Consider the following 20225-nt stretch of genomic DNA (forward strand, 5'->3'; position numbering starts at 1 on the left):
CTTACTTAAATTCATTATCTCAGTGACTTCTCTGCCAGTTTTGCCCTTAGGAAGCTGGACATTTGGCACAGCTGTCAAGTGTTTGAGGGGTTGTGTGTGTAAATGCATTAACACATGGATGGATATATAAACATGGTCGCGGCTATTGCCATTTTGTGCATTTACATAATCATCTTGGTCACAGTCTGGGTTCACAACTGGCTTATTAAACTGAATGGAACATTTAGGTACAGATGGAGATGCAGTATTTCGTTGTCTCCACATTCGTCGTTTCTTTAAAATTCACAACATAACATTTTAGACTGGGTACTTAAAATGTGAAGGGATTTAACAGGGTTTTATGTACATCCAGAATGAGGGGGCTTCTGTAATTTTAACCAGTGCTGTCTGTTGATTGTTTTGGTCATAGTTCTTTCACTACCACCTATTTAACAATGTTACTCTCACTAGACTAGATTTTTCTGGAATTTCATGCGCTGTGTTAGTTAGCGAGAACAAACATGTGTTTATCTAGTGCTTAGGATTTTGTGTTTTGTGTAAAAGAACCCACCAGCAAGTGTTTGTGGACAACTGTTGGAAGTGCATGTAGAAGTATGGGGGGACATGTTTTCTTACCTCGAGCTGTTTAATCCTCTCCTCGTCTTCACATATTCCCCCCTCGTCCACCTCTATCGCCTTCCTCATCACAGAGGCCATCTCATTGATCTTGTCTATGTGTGCCTGCATTTCCTACAAAGATGACATTTCTTTTTTAGAAACAATCCCTTTATCACTGGAACATGTTCAATATTTTCTAGATGGACTCTTTTTTAAACATTTGCTGCTGCTATTAATTTGACAAATGCAATACACTTTCTGATGCAAATGCAATTTCAATAGGCCTGAATGATAAACAATACAAAATAAAAATAAAGTTCTTAATATCAGAGACAGTGTTAGTAGGGAAAGTGTATATATCCTTTTTTGTGTTTATGCTAAAGTTAGTCTTTAGTTGCTTAATGCAGACAAGTTACAAGTGTCACATGTATTGTCTAATATTCCCCAAATGAGAGGGCACTTAAAAGAACAAGTGGGCCTCCCTGACCGTGGTGTGCTGCTCCTTCAGCTGGGTCACGATGGTCGGGTCGTCCCTCTTGCTGGCCATGAGCAGCCTGAACACCTGCTCCCTGTATTTGGTCATGATGAGCTCTAAGGCAGACTGGTGTTCCTCTAACGACGACCGTAGCTCTGCAGAAATATGGAACATGGGGTTGTTTTGCGTACTACATTTATTTTGTGTTCATTAAAACAGATCCCAAAGCTAAGTTAGTATCACAAATTAACTGCATACCTTTGTTGTCCTGCTGGAGGTCTCTGATCTGGCGGTTTTCCTGTTGGATTCCTAGGACCAGACTAGAACGAGGACGATGTCGGGCCACCTGGTTCAATGAGTCGATCTCCTCCTGGTACTAACAACAAGAAAAACTCAGATTAAATAACTGGATGATTTTAGCCTAAAAAAAAAATCCCAAAAATTGTCAGGCTTTGAAATCAAACTTGAAAAACTCTGTTTAAAGTGATTTGCCAATGTTTTATACACCAGTATGTCAATGTTTTGTAGTTTGTTTCAGTAGTTTTGTGTTGCAGCATCTATACATTTTTTTACATTCAACGCGACACCATACCTGTTGCATGGCCTCCACTCGCTTGTTGAGCGATGTTGTCTGTTCAATTAACATCTCTGCAGCATTGTCGTGGTTACGAAGCCTCTCCACTAAGGATTTGGCGTCTGACAGGACCTTCTCTATGGTACAGTTCATGCCTGAGGAAAAACAAGTCATTATTAATATTAAGGATTCAATATGAACCTCGCCAATGCCAACATTGCGTGTAAGCTATCAATGACATTTTAAATTGTGTTGTAAAAGCCAGGCTAATGTTCTCCAGTCTCATTTAATGACTTTACTGAGTTGGCTCAAAGTTCATGTAAATATAGCTTGTGGACTGTATTTGATCTTTTAATCTTTTAAATTGAGCCAGATAAAGCAATGAAGGACTCATCAAGCTATCCTTCATCACTTACTGATCTCAAGGTTAGATTCCTACCAACAGAAACGTAAACTCCCTATGTGTACACCTTTAGATTATGAGATTATTTCCATTTAGGAGTCACTAAGGTGAATACAAGTAATATTAATTGCATAGGACAATGTCCAGAATAAAGTACAAACACATGAATTCAGAGAACTAACCAAAAACACCATTCATATTGTTCATGTAGCATGTAGCTCGTTGCTAAACCTACCCTCTTCCTCGTAACATCTTGAATGACAGCTGCTGTCAGTTTATTAGCTTAAGCTGACATGTCCTTATTTTAAGGGGTTATATTTATTGAGAGGTAGTACGGAATACGTATCTTTGCTGTAGTAAACAGTATGGTTGAGTATACTAGCTAGGTGTAACATAATATTACCTGCAGCTAACTTATTAGGTGACTTACTAACCACACTTATAATGCAATGACACACATGTTGCTTTTACTGGTAGACTCTGCTCGACTGACATTTCTGACAGTTCTTTTAAAAGTTAGAATATTAGTAAAAGAAGACCCTCTCGTACCTGCAGAACTCAAAGTGCAAGACATTGTAGTTTAGCTAGTCCGTTACTTCCTGTTGATGTTTAGTAGCTAATACTAGCTACAGGCTAACATGAGTTCCCATCAAGGAACTACATGTAACGTTAGTGTTTCTGATGCAGCGTTAACACATGGATTTGACAGCAGCCATCCACGTGTTCAAACACTTTACTTGTGTGCTGTAAATTCCGTCTTGAGATAGTTTAGGTGGTTACAGGCGCTGGTTACAGCTATCCGAATGATAAAGCTTCCGAAGTAACGTCCAAATCCCGCGATGTTTGTTTTTATTTCACGGGCATTCTCGCGATAGTTTAGCCAAAATACAGAAAACATGGCGGACAGGCTAACACAACTACAAGACGCTGTCAATTCGGTAAGACACATTTGCGTGTTTTAAACTACAATTTACACATAATAAATGTATGTTGACTGCTAATATTATCTCAAGAAAGTAACTGGTCTGTCTAGTAGCCCTATTGTTTTTGAGTAACCGCTTAACATCGCTACATTAATGTGAGCTGATGACCAGGGCCTGTGACGTTAACCAACAACTGGTTCAACTTCAGGTTAATGCACATTGCACACATCATAAGTTCGTGTAAAAGCATTGGAGCCACCATTCTTACTAGCTAACAGGGTGCTGAATACTTCCTATAATTCATCATGTATGTATATAGCTCCCTGTTTGAATTAATGTGATATGTAAATGTCCCCTCTGTAGGACGAATAAAGGGATTCTGATTTTGAATCCTGATGTTTTTGTGTGTGCAGCTTGCAGATCAGTTTTGCAATGCCATCGGCGTCCTGCAGCAGTGTGCTCCTCCTGCCTCCTTCAATAACATCCAGACGGGTATCAACAAAGACCAGCCAGCAAACCCAACCGAAGGTCCATTATTTAAGTCACTTATCTTTGTTAGTTACTTTTCTGTCTCTGTCTTTTCTCATTCTATCTACCTTCTCAACAATTTCAGGACTACATCATTGATGCACCAAACGAATAATCCTATTAAAAAGACATGGGGTATTGTGAGATGTGACTAATGCATAATATACTACAGCCACCTGTAATTTCCCTTAATATTTTCAGTCTTATCTTTTGCTGAATATTTACAGGCATGGAATTAAATTAGCATCTCCCCCCTGCCTAATACAGGTTAGCTGTGGCAGGTCAAACGTGCCACAATTACATTTAGTTTTTCCTATTATTAAGACATATTTATTTTTAATGAGCAATTCCTTAATTACAACTAGTCAGGGAAATGTTCCATATTTCTACAGACTCTGCTTAAAGTAGATATAAACGTCATTTATTCGACATTAGGATGACCTTTTAAATGTTTTTAATCCTCATCCAGAATATGCCCAGCTATTTGCAGCCCTGATCGCCAGAACAGCCAAAGATGTGGATGTACTCATCGACTCTCTGCCCAGTGAGGAGTCCACTGCAGCTCTGCAGGTCTGTACATTCCCTAACATCTGTCACACACGCATTTCACTTACACATTCCATGGTAAAAACATAGAAAAACCAAGTTAGTATTTCATGCTTCCTGTCAGCAGAGGGAGCCAGCTGAACGCTTGTACAGCTGCGTGTCTGTCTGCTCTTAAAACAAATTATTATAGTCATGGACTATATATATATTTCTTTTCTAAATCTTGCAAAACTTTCAAATATAAATATATAGACTATAGATTAAGGTTTGCTTGTTTAAAGACATTTTAAGAACTCTTAAAAAACTATTTTGCCCTTGTGATGAATCTGAATACCTCTAAGAATCAGATGCAACAACTTATCAGAAGAATATTTCACATGGTTTTCGGGGTCAGTGATTTCTTTTTACGACCTGCATTTAATTTAATTATTGCTTTTTATTCTCAATGAAGATAGAGAAGAAATGTTGCCTCTATTTCTGTGTTGTTCCGCTTCCTGAAAATAGAATGGTATATTTATGTACTGACTGTTATAAATAGTATTCCGCTGATGATGATTTCCAGTATTTTTAAGCACTGATCTTTTACACTACATCCAAAGTAACACCAGTAGGAGAGTTCAACAACTGAAATCCAAATCAGTTGAGATGTGTTTTTTGTTTAAGTTAATTCCCCCTCTGTGGGACTAATAAAGGTATTGTGATTCTGAAGATCATTAAGAAAAAGATAATAATGGTTTTATTTTTTAGCTTAATGCTACATTTTCCAACACAATCTCCTACAACAATACAAAGTCAGGACCGTGGTTATAATTATTTTCTTTTTTTTTTAAAGGATCTCCTTGATTTTTTTGATGTGTTTTTCAGGCTGTATATAAATGTAGGTATTTAAAAATCTGAATCAGAATACCTTTATTAATCCCACAGAGGGGAATTCACGTATGAAAAAAACAAAAAAATAAACATACGGAAACTCAAAATAGAAGGTAATAAGAACATCAATTACTAAATGATGCAGTAGCAACTAAACAAAAAACTGAAACTCTTCATATGTGTATACAAAGGTATTGCCTAGTAATATTTGGCAAAGTTGTGTCGGTGCTGCATATTTTCTTGTATTGCCACACCTAGAACAGAGGTATCACAGTTGTGACGTGTGACATAATCACTACAGCTCTAAATGATGAGGCTTTAGAACAAATGATTGTTTGCGCCACAACTATATTTGTATAATAAAGTTGTGCTGAATGTTCCCTCCATCAGGCGGCCAGTCTGCGGCAGCTGGAGGAAGAGAACCACGATGCAGCCGCCCGTCTGGAGGAGGTGGTGTACCGCGGGGACATGCTTCTGGAGAAGATACAGAGCGCCCTGGCTGACATCGCCCAGTCTCAGCTCCGCACCCGCAACGGAGCACCCCCCCAGCCCTCCCCGGCCGAATCCTGACCCGGACAATAATATGTCTTTTCCTTCATTTTAAAACTTTATTTTTACCCTTTTTCAAACCTTAAAAAACTCCAAAATATGTGGGAAATGCCTGTAAAGGTAATTTGAAATGTAAGATAATTGAGTTGCTTATTGAGATGGTATTGTCCCACAGCAGCCCCCAGTCTCAAGGCAAACACAGTCTGAAAAAGGTCTTCACATACTCACTGTTTCATATATGGACCTTACTGCTGGTGCCAAGATACTTGTGTATGCTCCAAATGGCCATCCTGTCATGTTTTTTATGTTGTACATTGGTTAAGTCTGTTTTGTATATTTATGAATGAAATGATATTCTTATTTTGGAGTATCTGTACTGAAAAACCTGGACACTTTGCAACTAACAAACACTCTCAGCTCATTGTAAATCTGAAGTGTTGTTTTTTTAATAAAGCTTGAAAAAACATTTTTGAGGAACTCACGTCTGGCCTTAGTCTATTTCATGACATTTCAGTATGTCATAAGTTGGTGAAAAAATAGCATGGGGGAAAAAAGGACTAGCTGCTGAAGGCTTTAATGGGGAATAGGACTGCTGAAAACAATTCAAGATTCAGTATGTGAAGTGAGAACATTTATTCCCTGGGATTATTTCAGACTGAACTTTATAAAGCTTGGGCTGCAGGCCAGAAAGTCTATAACCCAAATCTAAATAAAAACAGACTTGTCTGCTAGACACCACACCATGACGTGTTAACAGGGTGGACCCTGCACCTCTGTGCATGATGTCCTCGTGGCTCATAGAAAGCACTCAACCCATCCAAAAAAGGAGATTTATGGCACAGAAAAACAGCCCGAGGTATCTTTTGCTCAACACAAGTTTGTTGGTGGTGTTACAATCGTGTTATCTTCTGTTTTCTGTTCTATTTCGTTCGGCGAATTGTAGGCATTTCTAAGCATCCTTGCTGGTTGATTGGAGGAAACAAATCCGTTTCCTGTGGAATTTCTAGATTGCACAGAATGAAGACTAAATCTGCAGTATCGAGTTTAAACAGTGAACATATTTTAAGTTTTGTTTTTCCTCTTAGAATATACACAGAATATAGCTGTGGTTTGTTTATCAGTGGCACACGATTATGTTTTAAGTTTTCCTCTCATCTTCTCCTGTATTGTCAGAAGGCACATATAGTTATATTATAAAATATGTGGTTTAGATTATAGCTATTCATGTTTGTATTAGTTATTTATTGATTCTTCTTATATCTATTTTTATCAAAAAACTGCACATTTCTAGGTTTGATCACAATGTGACCTTTTGTTGACCTTAGTTGCCCTCTTGTAGTTCCTATTTTGTGTGAAAGAACTGATTAGTATTTTACAGTAATGTTTGTGTAATATGATACTAACACAGTATTATTTCTAATATCATGTTTTATTATAGGTTTGCGCTAAGCATAATGAATAAAATTAACTACTGAGGCTACAGTCCAGTCTTTCATAGCTGCATGCAAATGTTTGCTAGCCAAATGAACGCATCCCTTACAGGTCGGTTTAAATCTTCTCATTGGCTGAAGCACATGTCACTTTCAAGTATATTGCACAATGATTGGCCACTGTTAACCACGTTTCTCTTTCCTCATTCGTGATAGGTTCTTTTCAACGTCAATCAAATGCCTGCGTACGCCGTTGCGTGCCCAGAACGTCTGATGGATGAGACCAACGGTCCCAGGAAGCAGCTCTGCTTATTCCTTATTTTATAGCGATAAAGACAGGGAATATACGGAATGTTGTGGTCAGCGGGAACAAATAATGGAATAGAATAAACTAAAGAATTGTGTCAGGTTAGCTTGCCGTCAACGTCAGGATTTCTGTTATGATTTGGCGTTGATTTCGGTGTTGTTTACTGGGCTGAGAGTTCATCTGGAGGGATAACTGGAGCCTAATATTGGGCAGAAAATACACATTATATTTCTCTTATATCGAGGGGTGGCGGCCAGCCGATAGTTAACTCTGGAGCCGGAAACGGAGGTAAGTCAACACATTTACCGCAGAATGCTCCCTAGATGTATGATGTATATAATATAGCGGACAAATAGCTAGCTAACACAACACACACACCAACAAAATGTCGTATTTCTGTATATAACATGAATAGTATCTAGTAGTATGTCGAGTGTGTTGGGAGCAGTTAACCAACGTTACATGTAGTAAAAGCCCTAGTTAAAATCAGTGGTGTAATGTAACTAATTCTACATTTACTCAAGTACTACTACCTAAGTAAAACCTATAGGTACTTGTACTTCACTTGAGTATCTTCAAATTATGCTACTTTACTTAACATATTATATTATAATATTATAGGTTAAGCTAAACAATAGTGTATAAAGTCATTCAAATAAACCGAGTGCAGCATTGAAGTGATGAAGACATAAATGCAACAATAAGTCTTATACAAATAATTTAAACATATCTGGTGCTTGAAATTGCTTTTTTTGACAACTAGTACTTTTGGTAGTTTTTTAATGCTAATACTTTTTTACTTTTACTGAACTACAAGAACGGACTTTTACTTGTAACTAAGTATTTCTTCCATTGTAGTATTCCTACTTAAGCAAATAATCTCTGGTTAAAATACGTTTTACAGTGGCTTACTACAAAATGTAATGTTTAGCACATAATATGTTTCATAATGTGCTAATATAGTGCATAATACATATCAGCATAGTCCCTCAAGAATTGTTAGTTCAATACCCCTTTGAATTTTTTTATGTAGTTAATGACTACTGAAACTACAATACATGTTGTTTACTATTGCTTTTTTCTGTAATTGAACCTCTTTAAACACCAAATTCTCTCTGAATATATGTTAAATTATTTTTTTAGTAGGGTATTTGTGTAGTTTATGTATAACCTGTGAGTTGTGGGCACTTTTTTAAACAATCACATTTTTAGCTGGTATGTCATTTGTATCAATTATACTTTGTTATAATTTACCATCACAGGTACATTAACAATTAATATTTTTTCTTTTTTTTTTTACAAAAGAGTTTGAAGTAGCTTTAGTTAAACAAACTAGATTTGTCTCTTTGGTAGCTTAGCTGTAGTTTGACTTCCTCCAGTGTAAAGTCATTGGTAGCTTACAAAGCTTTTAAGGGGCTTAAAAGTTTTGATTATTTCAATATTTCAATAATCGTCCTAACAAGAAGACCCTACTGCATGTGTAGCTTGTTTATGGCTGCCTTCATGATGATGATACTGTTCTTTTGGCCATTTATTTCCAAATTCGCAGCAATCAATTTATTTGTGTGTGTGTGAGCCCCATTCCTCTCCTTGGCATCATGACTGAGCCCTTTCATTCCGAGTGGGATAGGTTTCCTGTCCACCCACTTACAGTGCTTTAAGGGTGGAGTGTGTTTCCATACACACACCATTTTACACATATTCAGTTAGATGAAGAAACACCATGTACACTATAAGCTTGTTGTAAACTCTATTTGTCGATCACAGTTTTGGCAGGTTGTCCACTCATTAGGCTGCATGCTTATTTTCCATGTATGGTGTAGTGTTGTTTGTTTAGCTAGGCCAGGGGAGGATCTGTATCACCTCGAGCCAAACTGAATTCCTCAGTCTTAAGGCATTTTCCACTTAGACGGGAAAAAAAGCAAAAGGCATCCATGACCTCATATGTACACATTGATTTCCATTGTGCAATATTCCTGAAGCAAATTGATAGACATTAGAATGAGGGATTTTATAATACTTAAATTGAAGGCATTGATGAAATACAAGATGTTTTTTCCAATACAAGTGGTTATTCCGATTTAATAGCCTTTAACCGTCATTCGATCTCTACAGACCACAGAAAAACTATTTAAAAGCTCTGAACAATTGAAAAAAAAGAAATCAACACATGTTCAAACACAATTTAATGTCCGTACTAAGTGACTGAATGTGAAGTACCATGTCAACTCCATGAATGGAGAGAGGTTACCTATCTGGTGAATCCTTTGAGACGTATAGATGTGGGCTGTGTAAAGTTGTGGCGTGGTGTAATATTAGAGGAAGTGATATAGGGTTTTGAACAACCATACATGTCAGAAACTGCTGTTTTCAGCCTCTCCAATATTGAGATTAGCTGCTTTCCTTTTAAAGACAATGTCGGATGCATTTATAGACATACAAATAATCAGCGCATAAATCAATGAATTGTAGTTGCGGCACAATATGTAAAGCTACATAGTTGATGTGCATCTTCTCAGAAAAGTTACACCACATGGGGCTTACATGGTCCATCTGAGACCACAACAACTGAATTAATGCTACTTAAACATTGTCTTTTTGTGGTTGGTCCTCACTGGGGTCCACATTTACACTGAGCTTCCTGGTGTTGCGCTAGGGCTGCTCGATTATGGCAAAAATCATAATCTCGATTATTTGGGTCAATAATTGTAATTGCGATTATTCATTGACTTTGAAAACATCCATGTATTGGAGAAAAAAAATGTGAGCAGTATGTTTTTCAGTTGATTACCCTGAACTTTAAGTATAATTTAACTGAAAAACCCAAAAAAGAAAAGAAAGTAATAATAAAAAAATAATCGTTCTATTTCGATTACGTTGTTTTCGTAATCGTTGCAAGCCATAATCGTAATCACGATTAAAATACGATTAATTGAGCAGCCCTATGTTGCGCTCAGGTAAATCTGTACAGGTCTTTGTATCTCAAATCCCTTTTTTCTCGTGTCCTTGTTTTTTTCTCTTAAACCTTCCTAGTCGCAGCAATGATTCATAGATTTTTTTCAGAATTCCGGAAGAGTCTTGTTGTTGGAGGGTTGTTGGGCCTGTGACTAGAAGAGAAATGGCTCCTATCTCTGAGCTGCTGGGCTGTTTAATATCCGTGAGAGCTAATCAGGCCCATTCATACTGACTGATGGCGTACTGGTGACACACTTCCTGTCCCAAAACTCTTTTCCCTTTTGTTGCAGTCCTCCATCTTGTGTGTGTTTTTTAAGTCATTTCCAATGCATCCACAAAGTCAAGTATTGATAAGTGCTGTTCTGCTGTGACGCAATTACGCAAATGATTGGTGGGCCTCCTCAGGTGACTTTGGTTTGTAAAGATCTGTGGCGATGTCACTGATTAGTCCCTGGAATGAAAGCCTGCAGACCACGAGGCATCGAGCACATGTTCTGATCTGGGGTCAGAATATAATTTCAGTACCAGGGACCATAGCTGCACTCTTTGAAATTCAAAAACGGAGCACACTTGTTTGTCTTGTACACTGAAGGGAAAAGTAAAGCACTAGATGATTTTTCATTGAGTCTTGGAGACTTCATTAACATTATATTTCAAAAAAGACACTCAATCAATTTGTCGTACATGCAACATCTATTTTAACACTTTTCAAAACCTAAAAAAACTGGTTGTAGACGGTCTAGTGAAAGATACTTTTTAAATGCAATAAAGTAAGAAAAGTAGTCAGCATTTTGGAGCATAATAGATCATAAAAGTCACAATTTCCACTTTGATTTCACCATTGTTTTTAGTGTGATGGTTGTCCGTTCTGGAATACTCTGACAGTAACGATAGGACACATGCTTAAACACCTCCAGGGCTAATTGTCTCTCTCGTAGGTTAAATATATTTTGTCAAAGACTGAATTGATGGTACAATGACCCAGACACTGGACTGATGTTGTTTCCTTCTAATGTTTAACAGGAGGGTGTGGCCATGACAGGAGAGACTGCAGCTACCCTTCCCATGAGCAACCACACCCGGGAGAGGGTGACTGTGGCCAAGCTGACCCTGGAGAACTTCTACAGCACCCTGCTCTCCCAGCACGAGGAGCGGGAGATGAGGTGAAGCTGCTGCCACACAGAGCTCCACACACTATTCCTCTTGGCGTTAATTGTTAGCTCTAACCTGCCTTGTATGACCTTTACCATAGTTCCTGAGCCCCTCACCTCAGTTCCTCTCTGCGTGTGTAAATATAGCTGTTGTTTGAAGCATTGAATGTCACTCCATCTGCTGAAAAGGAAACAGCAGCCCTGTTTGTAAAACATGGTTTCCTTTATAGGCAGAAGAAGCTGGAGAAGGCCATGGACGATGAGGGTTTGCCCGATGAGGAGGTACAGTACGATTAGTTTTCTCGTCTACAGACCTCAACATGTCACAGAATTCTTTTAAAATGTATTCTCTCTCAATCTTTGTGTCTTTTTCGTGCAGAAAGTAATGCGGCGCTCACAGCACGCCCGTAAGGAGACTGAGTTCTTGCGACTGAAGAGGACGAGACTCGGCTTGGATGACTTTGAGTCTCTCAAAGTTATCGGGCGGGGAGCTTTTGGAGAGGTATATATAAAAAAAAAAAAAGCCTAGGTCCTTGTGAGTTTGAATTGTGTATGTGTCCACTTTGGCACAACTTTATACATTTTCTATTTTAACTTTCCTCTTCCTTACTTACCTTGAAAATAATCCAATATTTATTCACCTTTCTGATGAATTTACTGCCGTCTCCTTCAGGTCCGTTTGGTGCAGAAAAAAGACACAGGGCACATTTACGCCATGAAGATTTTGAGAAAAGCCGACATGCTGGAAAAGGAACAGGTGAAGTGTTCGTCAGCACCGCAGTTCTTGATAATCCTTAAACACACTTTATATGTCTTTTTATATTTAGTTTTCGGTGTGTTGTGTTGCGTTGCTGTCTCTCTGCAGGTCGCTCATATCCGGGCAGAGCGGGATATTCTGGTGGAGGCTGACGGAGCGTGGGTGGTAAAGATGTTCTACAGCTTCCAGGACAAGAGGAACCTCTACCTCATCATGGAGTTCCTTCCTGGAGGTTTGCACTCAGAGTTACTACAGGGAACTTATATTATATATAATGCCTCTTATGACCTACATATCAAAAGAGACCTCCAGCATGAACATTCATTTATTTTTACTTATGCTACTTGCCATTTGGTCTGATAAAATTAAATCTTCCAGGATCACAAAAACAGTTAGACCAAAGGGACTGAGAAGGTACTGCTTTAAAAGAAATCAACAAATGAAAGTTCCTCATCGTAAATAAAAGATTGGTTTGTTTTTCCCCCTCGCTATTATGTTCTTCTTAGCACGCTCACTCTTCTATGTTGGGTTTTTCTCTTATTTATTTCAACTTTATTTGACAGTTACATTGTAGGGGCAGACTGGAAAACGGGTAGATGGGTTTATGACATTTATTAAACTGGATACATTACAGTATACAGCTACTCTGTGACATAACTCTGTGTTAGACATGAACCAGACAGACATGTTGTGTATTATAATGTAGTTGTGACCTCTGACCTTGCTGCCAGGCGACATGATGACCCTGCTGATGAAGAAGGACACTCTGTCTGAAGAGGCCACACAGTTCTACATCGCAGAGACGGTTCTGGCCATCGACTCCATCCACCAGCTGGGCTTCATCCACAGAGACATCAAACCAGACAACCTGCTGCTGGACTCCAGGGTGAGGCCACACACACACACACACACACACACACACACACACACACACACACACACACACACACACACACACACACACACACACACACACACACACACACACACACACACACACACACACACACACACACACACACACACACACACGGGGATTTCTCAAAGGTGTATTTTCTCACAGGGACATGTGAAGCTGTCAGATTTTGGCCTGTGTACGGGACTGAAGAAGGCTCATCGCACTGAATTCTACAGGAACCTGACGCACAACCCGCCCAGCGATTTCTGTGAGTCACAAATTTGATTTTCACAATAAAAGCCAAACAATATAGAAACCAGATCCAAAGTGGACCCAAGAAAGAGACTGCTTTAGTCCACAACATGTAACTGAATACATCATCGCTTTTCATCTCTTCACCTTTTTCGCAGCCTTTCAAAATATGAACTCCAAGAGGAAAGCAGAAACCTGGAAGAAGAACCGGAGGCAGCTGGTAAGACTTTGGCCTTTTACTGAATGAAACAAGCGTGTGCTCATGGCCTATTTGACCTTTCTTCGTAAATACAGAAGTGTCTGAATTGAGACACAGCATAAGGAAGAAGGAATTGTGCACTTACCTGATGCAACATGCAGAAAGAGAAAACAAATCACAGATGTTGCTTCATGGTTTCTGCGGAAATGTGCAAAGTAGCCTCAAAATGATGGCGAAGAATCTTTAAAAGTCTTAGAAATGTTAAGCAATGAGAAGGACTTGATGATCTGAACTTGCATTTGAAAATAATTGGTCAAATATATTTAAAAATGACAATTAACCAAATGTGTCTAGCTCTGAATAGCAGCAACATCATGTGTTAAACCAGTTTTGAATCTAGCTTGCCTTGGCTGTATGTCCAGTATTACCATCTTGTTTTTGGTCATTTTGAAAACAAATGCCAACCCTTCTTTGTTTCTGTGTGACTTTCAGGCTTATTCTACCGTGGGAACACCAGACTACATTGCCCCGGAGGTATTCCTGCAGACGGGATACAACAAGCTGTGTGACTGGTGGTCTCTGGGGGTCATCATGTACGAAATGCTCATCGGTAAGCATGCTTTTTCCTGTGTGGTGAAATCAAATTAATTTGGAAAAAAGAAAATCACAGATGTTTTGCGAAATTGTGTAGATGAGTGTACAGATATTTAGCACACTGTACTGGCCACACTTGCAAAGTATTTTTACAAATATGTTACCAGTTGCTCTGTAGATTGACACATGGATAAACGTGCTGCTGTTAGGTGTCTTCTGCAGCTGGTATTACCCAACAGCAGCATTTTATATTTAAATTGTTCTAATTGTTGTGTTCAGGTTACCCCCCCTTCTGCTCTGAGACGCCGCAGGAGACGTACAGGAAGGTGATGAACTGGAAGGAAACGCTCGTCTTCCCGCCTGAAGTCCCCATCTCAGAGAGGGCCAAAGACTTGATATTAAAGTAAGTAAAGATACATTTGTATTCACTCACATGAAGGCCACATCAGACAGCGGTCTGGACAGAGCAAAATGACCCAGATGTTGTGACATCATCAGTGTGCTCCTTGTGTGTTACAGGTATTGCACTGATCCTGAAAACAGGGTTGGAGCTGTGAGTGTGGAGGAGATCAAAAGTCATCAGTTCTTTGAGTCGGTGGACTGGGAGCACATCAGGTACATAAACACTTTGAACAGATGAGAAGTATAGCAAACCTTTCTGTGCAGTTTTCCTTTTCCTGCAGTCTTTCCTCATGGATTTTCCCACCAAACCTGAGGCATATGGTTGACACATTCATAATTGTACAATGATTCTGGGGGCTAAAACTATAAATACAACTTTATTTGTAGGCTTTACCACTTTTCGAAAAGCTTTACACATTAGGATAAGAGTTAGACAATACAGACTCCGACAATCAACAGGAATACAGGAACATGCTGGAACATTTCCCAGAACTCCAGAGGACAAAGGAAGTAGAACAAATATGAAATAACCCAGGGAAAAACTGAATTTTAAGAAAACATTACCAGCCGTTTCAAAAACACAAGAGCTTCAACGCTCAAACGTCTCACGCACAGACTGAAGCGGTTGTTGATCACTTGTGGCCCCTTTTGGCCAGTTAAGAGCCATGAAGTCAGCAGAGAATCCCCTGGATAACACAGATGAAACCAGCAATATTATGTAGTCTATGTTAGGAAAAAGGCTCATACTAATACTGCTAATGCACAAAGCAGTTTCAGGAAAATTCTGAGTGTTCGAATGTGTAGGATTTAAAACTTGATGTGTTCTTCCTCTTCCTGTTGCCTCCTCAGGGAGCGGCCAGCAGCCATCTCCATTGAAATCAAGAGCATCGACGACACTTCGAACTTTGACGACTTCCCCGAATCGGACATCCTTCAGCCGGGTTAGTCTTATAAAATATTCTGCTTGCATTGAGATATATTATTGCGAAACATAAGCCTTGAGTCACATTCAGACAGAGGAAGGCCGTAGATGAGTAATGCCAGATGATTGAAACAATGATTTTTCTTCTTATTATTATAATAGCTTTAACATGCCTTTTCATTGACATTATATAATCTGTGTTGGCCATGATACCTTCATTTTGACGCCATAATAACGCCTGCTTTTGTCATGTGTCGATTGACAGCTAATGCGACGGAGCCGGACTTTAAGTCGAAGGATTGGGTGTTCCTGAACTACACATACAAGCGCTTTGAGGGTCTGACTCAGCGAGGCACCATCCCCACATACATGAAGGCAGGGAAGGCCTGACGGAGCTGTGGAGCAGGAACAGACGTTTACGGACACAGGGTCGGGCCCCCGGAGCCCCGCTGCTGCTGAAGGCTCTCAGCCTCTCAGAATACATTTAACCCTCGTCACAACTTATTTAGGTCTGCTTCAAGAACGACAAGAGCTCGGAAACGAAGGAGCGTTACCGCATTACCTCGGTTGTTTATATATCGTATACACGTGCCGTCTTTAGCCATAGCTCTCAGGCCAGCTTCATAACTAGGACTTTAAAATCTGCTTACCTGCACGTACCTGCAGCATATTGCTTCTGGAGAGGCGACTTACTGCCAAAAGGGAATATTGGGAATGAGGATTGAGAACAAATCATTTGGATAGTTTCTACACTGGTGTCTAAATTAGCTCTGATGCAAACTTAATGTCTCATACTGAAGACTTTACTAAATCAGGCCCCCTTCACTTCCTGTCTGTGGATTTTAAACGAAAGTTGTAGGACGATTTCTAGATATTTGGCTCACTCTGCTTCATATTTCAGAGTTAATCAAACTAAAACAGATATCATCTATTTTTTAAAAGTGTAAAAAAAAGATATACTGACTGTCGGAAGCATCATGTTTTGGGAGAAAAGCTTCGGAAACCACAGCATCATGTGAGACAACTTCTGCTGATCCTGGTGGTGCTAGTTAGCTAAATGCTATCCCACATTGAAGGGATAGAAAATATAAACGAATGAAGGAGTTCAATTAAAGTTAAAACCCTGCTGGATCCATCATGCTGATTGAATCATATACATGCCAATCTAAGTGCAGAGTGTGTCAGCTGTGTTGTTTTTCAGATCAGGTCTAACGCTAATGATTATTTCCCCAGATTTAATTCTAATAACTTACCTCTCAGATGGCAAAACGTGCAAAGTGCCTTTTTTAAAAAGCTGATAAATATTTAACCAGATGTCTTGCAATGTTATCATAGATGAATCAGAAGGTATGAACTAGTATTATAAACTATAATTAAGCTATTAAAAGGGGAGGAAAAATAGAAAAAGGGCATGCATAGAAAGACTTGTATTGGTTATATGAGTAAGCAAGGGGCTCATAAAAACTGCACCTCTGAGAAACTTAATTAGAATATTGGTGGGTATCTTAGACAAGTATACTTTGTTAATTTTGAATAAAGTATCCAATTACTATATTTAATGTTACCTTTTCCCCCCACGCCCTAAAAGCTTAATGTCAGGCATGTCTTACTCACACACAGCGCTAAAAATAGTTGCCAAATAACTATTCACATGTAGCTGTGGCTTACTGCACTTAACTTACACTACCTAACACCTTTCCAAGAGTGCTACACTTGGGGATGGAATAAATTGCCATTACTATTTCTACACTGTAGAAAGATGAGTAAGAAAGGTGTCAATACAAGCTATTAATGTACATACAGGGACAGGAAATATAGACTGTAGACACCACAGGGCTCCCGTACTGAACCGATCGTGGTGCTATTTCTGAGGAATTGATAGAGAAAGTAAGTGGTTTTTCAGTCTGATAGATTAGAGGAGTGTGTGATTGAGTGTTGATATTATTTGTTATGTTTAACTCATTTATCCAGGTAGTCCGGTTGCAAATAGCCAATAACCCATAATGGAGATTTAGAGCTGCATTGTCGCTAGTAAAAAAACATAAGCAGTGTGCAAATTAGGAATGGCCAATGTGTTAATATCTTAATTTATAATTTATGTTTGTTTAAAATGAGATTCAGTGTATTTAAATTGGATGATTTCTATATCACCCAAAAATGGGGGAACTTTACATCTGTAAAAATGGTTTACAATTGTTGCAGCGTGGAGACGTTTAAAAAAAAGTTCCTACACTTCCCATAATGCAACTTGATAGCAGCTTTTATTATACAGAAGCAATTGAACGGTTTTGATGGAAAATCCGTCGAGTGCCCCTTTACTTACAAACAAAAAATGTCAAGAAACACAAACTTAAACAATCTGCCATAATACAAATCCAAAAGTATCATTGTAACCCAAATACCATGCTGCAGTGATGATGTCATTCTGTAGTCCAACCCTAAAGTTAGCACCGGACTAATTCCAGTGACAAAAGCTAATTGGATGTTTCCATTAGATTTTGTACCATTGCATAAAATAATCTCTAAAGTGCATGATACTTACACATAATCTTTACATAAACACTACTTTTATATTTTTGGAGTAATAAGATAACATTAGGCTATGAAGGAACTACAGCATCGTCACTTGACTAAGTCACCACCTAAGCTAAAGGTGGCTAATGTTCAGCGTGATGATGTTTAGTAGTCTTATTAGGACACTTGGAAGCTTACAAAAAAACAGTGGGGGGTATCGTTATGTATTTATGTTGAGGTTAGAAAGTTTAGTCTCTTAAGTTTGTGTTAAGAACGTGAAGTTTAATAAATTCTGGGTTTCAGGACTCGTTTCTGCAGCATCTATTCAAAATCAATGCTAATACTAGGACAGATGTATGATGGGGGATTTTGTTGATGGCTGCTGCTGATTGGCAGGTATGTCAATAGAGTGGCGAAGTCACGCCCATATACTTCCGCCCCAATGGAGAGAGAAAACTTATCTTTCGATCCTGTTTGAATTGTGCCATGAATTACATATGATGTTTGTCAATCTTAAAAAATAATTTCCATGTAAAAAAAGGCACAGTTTGTCTTAAAACTGTTGAAATATAAGACTATGAAAAATACGCCACTAGAAAGACTACAAATCCCAGAGTCGCGTACATTAACGTTACACATTACACTCGTGTTACTCACCGAAACCTTGTAAAGCCGGTCCCGCATGCTGGCTTTTACGGAACCGACTAACTCACCTTGTGTCTATGTACAGCTCTCAACATGGCCAGACTTGTAGTGTAGTCCCCTCTTTTAATACTTTTCACTTCATTCTGAAAGATGCTAACGTGAAGGCCATCTTGGTGTTGGTGACGTATGCAAGACCAGAGTTGTAGTTCATTGAGCGCTTCACACAAAAAAATGTGTTACTTCACAGTTTTAGGACACTTTTTTTTTGTTTTGACTTGCAACATTATCTTTTAAATTGACAAACATCATATTATCGTTGCACAATTCAAACGGGATCAAAAGATAATCTTTCTCTCTCCATTGACTTCGATACATGATTTTTCCGAAACAAGGTCTAATGGAGGTCCCCGGAAGGGGAGGGACTTCGCCACTCTATTGGTTGTATCCGGTTGTATCCTTATATATACAGTCTATGGTTGTATCATTGGAAAGCGCTGAAACAAAATGCTGTATTGAAAACCAAACAGTTACAAGAGAAACTGTGACTGTTTGGGACATTTTCATGAAGGACATGAAGTCGTGCTATTTGTTGTGAGGTGATGTGTAACTTAGTTCAATGTCAAACTCATGTCCTGTGTTGCAAGAGAGAAATTATTACTTTTTTTCTCCAAAAGAAGACTCCATTTGGCATTAATGCAATTCTATAAACATTCAAAATGACTTGAAATCCATTATTGTGTCACTTTTCTTCAATGGGAGCTAAATTATAATGAATTGAGTGCAAGAACATTTCACTTTTATCACACGTTAAGCAATTAAATATTATAATAATATATCCCCTGCCAGTCTAACCCCTCCTTAGGCCAGAACCATGTTGTGAGAGGTATTTTGTGTAATGCTGTGTACATACTGTTGTAGACACTTGAAGGAAACTGGATTTAAGGAAATGTTCATTAATATATTAAATATTTCAGTCGTCTTGGTTTCTTAATTTTTTGGGGGAAGGGGAGAAGGTCTTGCATCTTTGTTTTCTCTATATCTCTACACTGTTGATTAAATAAAAAGGCAAATATGGAAAGAATAATTGGAATATATGAGTAAGGGATAAATGGGGCTAGCACTGAGAACACTAGAGAGAGCTCTCCTGCAGATCAGGACTCACAGCTCTCCAAGATTTATTTGTAATAAATTACATTAAATTAACCGACATTTATTTAAATCTTGGAGGGGGTTCGCGGTGTTTCCGGCTCGGTAAGGTGCACGGTGACCATGGATGTATAATAAGCCGGGGACACGTTACTTGATATCATACGGGTCTTTCAAAACGGGTCAAAGAGCAAACCGTGGGCACGTGTCCATCGCATTATATAATATATAGGTCAACACGTTTCTAGTTGGAACGTGTAGCCTTCTGTCTTATGTAAAGTCTCGGGCAAATGCCTTGAATTACATTTATGTAGGTGAGGGCCAAAGATCGTCAACTTAAAGTGATGCATCACTGAGTGGTTTTTTTCAGGGAAAGGAGGACACCATTAATAAATATAAACTGCATTGTGTACTTCTTTCTTTTATTTCCTTTTCACATATATTGTTACAGACTTACCAAAATATGATCCTGCACTTAGTTATTGTCCATTTTGTTCTTCTTCTTTAAAAAATGGTGTCTACCTGAAATGAGGGCAGAGTGAGACCTCCTGCCTGTCACTGCTGTTTTAGGGGGGATTTGCAATTTTT

The 20225-nt window shown here is 38.7% G+C and overlaps 3 protein-coding genes across 5 annotated transcripts; 2 read left to right on the plus strand and 1 right to left on the minus strand.

Annotated features, from left to right (window-relative positions):
* Positions 1 to 495: 495 nt before the first annotated feature.
* LOC307026882 (FGFR1 oncogene partner 2 homolog) lies at positions 496 to 2887 on the minus strand. Of its 2 annotated transcripts, none has more exons than XM_079695032.1 (5): positions 2787 to 2887; positions 1665 to 1801; positions 1331 to 1448; positions 1085 to 1227; positions 496 to 729 (listed from the first exon to the last, which is right to left on the minus strand). In XM_079695032.1, the coding sequence occupies exons 2-5, from the start codon at positions 1797 to 1799 to the stop codon at positions 511 to 513; spliced, it is 615 nt and encodes a 204-aa protein (XP_079551158.1). In that variant the 5' UTR covers positions 1800 to 1801; positions 2787 to 2887; the 3' UTR covers positions 496 to 510. The 2 variants fall into 2 exon arrangements, with proteins under 2 accessions (XP_079551158.1, XP_079551157.1); XM_079695031.1 differs by lacking the exon at positions 2787 to 2887 and adding an exon at positions 2599 to 2772.
* LOC307026883 (mediator of RNA polymerase II transcription subunit 21) lies at positions 2849 to 5942 on the plus strand. Of its 2 annotated transcripts, none has more exons than XM_079695034.1 (4): positions 2849 to 2987; positions 3386 to 3500; positions 3970 to 4070; positions 5307 to 5942. In XM_079695034.1, the coding sequence occupies exons 1-4, from the start codon at positions 2946 to 2948 to the stop codon at positions 5484 to 5486; spliced, it is 438 nt and encodes a 145-aa protein (XP_079551160.1). In that variant the 5' UTR covers positions 2849 to 2945; the 3' UTR covers positions 5487 to 5942. The 2 variants fall into 2 exon arrangements, with proteins under 2 accessions (XP_079551160.1, XP_079551159.1); XM_079695033.1 differs by lacking the exon at positions 2849 to 2987 and adding an exon at positions 3121 to 3180.
* A 1194-nt stretch (positions 5943 to 7136) lies between these two features.
* LOC307026886 (serine/threonine-protein kinase 38-like) lies at positions 7137 to 19470 on the plus strand. The gene is made up of 14 exons (XM_079695043.1): positions 7137 to 7490; positions 11181 to 11320; positions 11539 to 11590; positions 11688 to 11810; positions 11982 to 12065; positions 12174 to 12297; positions 12797 to 12951; positions 13129 to 13231; positions 13374 to 13435; positions 13907 to 14024; positions 14288 to 14411; positions 14528 to 14623; positions 15260 to 15351; positions 15598 to 19470. Exons 2-14 carry the CDS (start codon positions 11193 to 11195, stop codon positions 15720 to 15722), a joined length of 1386 nt encoding a protein of 461 aa, XP_079551169.1. The 5' UTR covers positions 7137 to 7490; positions 11181 to 11192; the 3' UTR covers positions 15723 to 19470.
* The last annotated feature ends 755 nt before the right edge of the window (positions 19471 to 20225 follow it).

Source organism: Notothenia rossii (assembly GCF_949606895.1).
Source record: "Notothenia rossii genome assembly, contig: scaffold_260, whole genome shotgun sequence".
Taxonomy (NCBI): domain Eukaryota; kingdom Metazoa; phylum Chordata; class Actinopteri; order Perciformes; family Nototheniidae; genus Notothenia; species Notothenia rossii.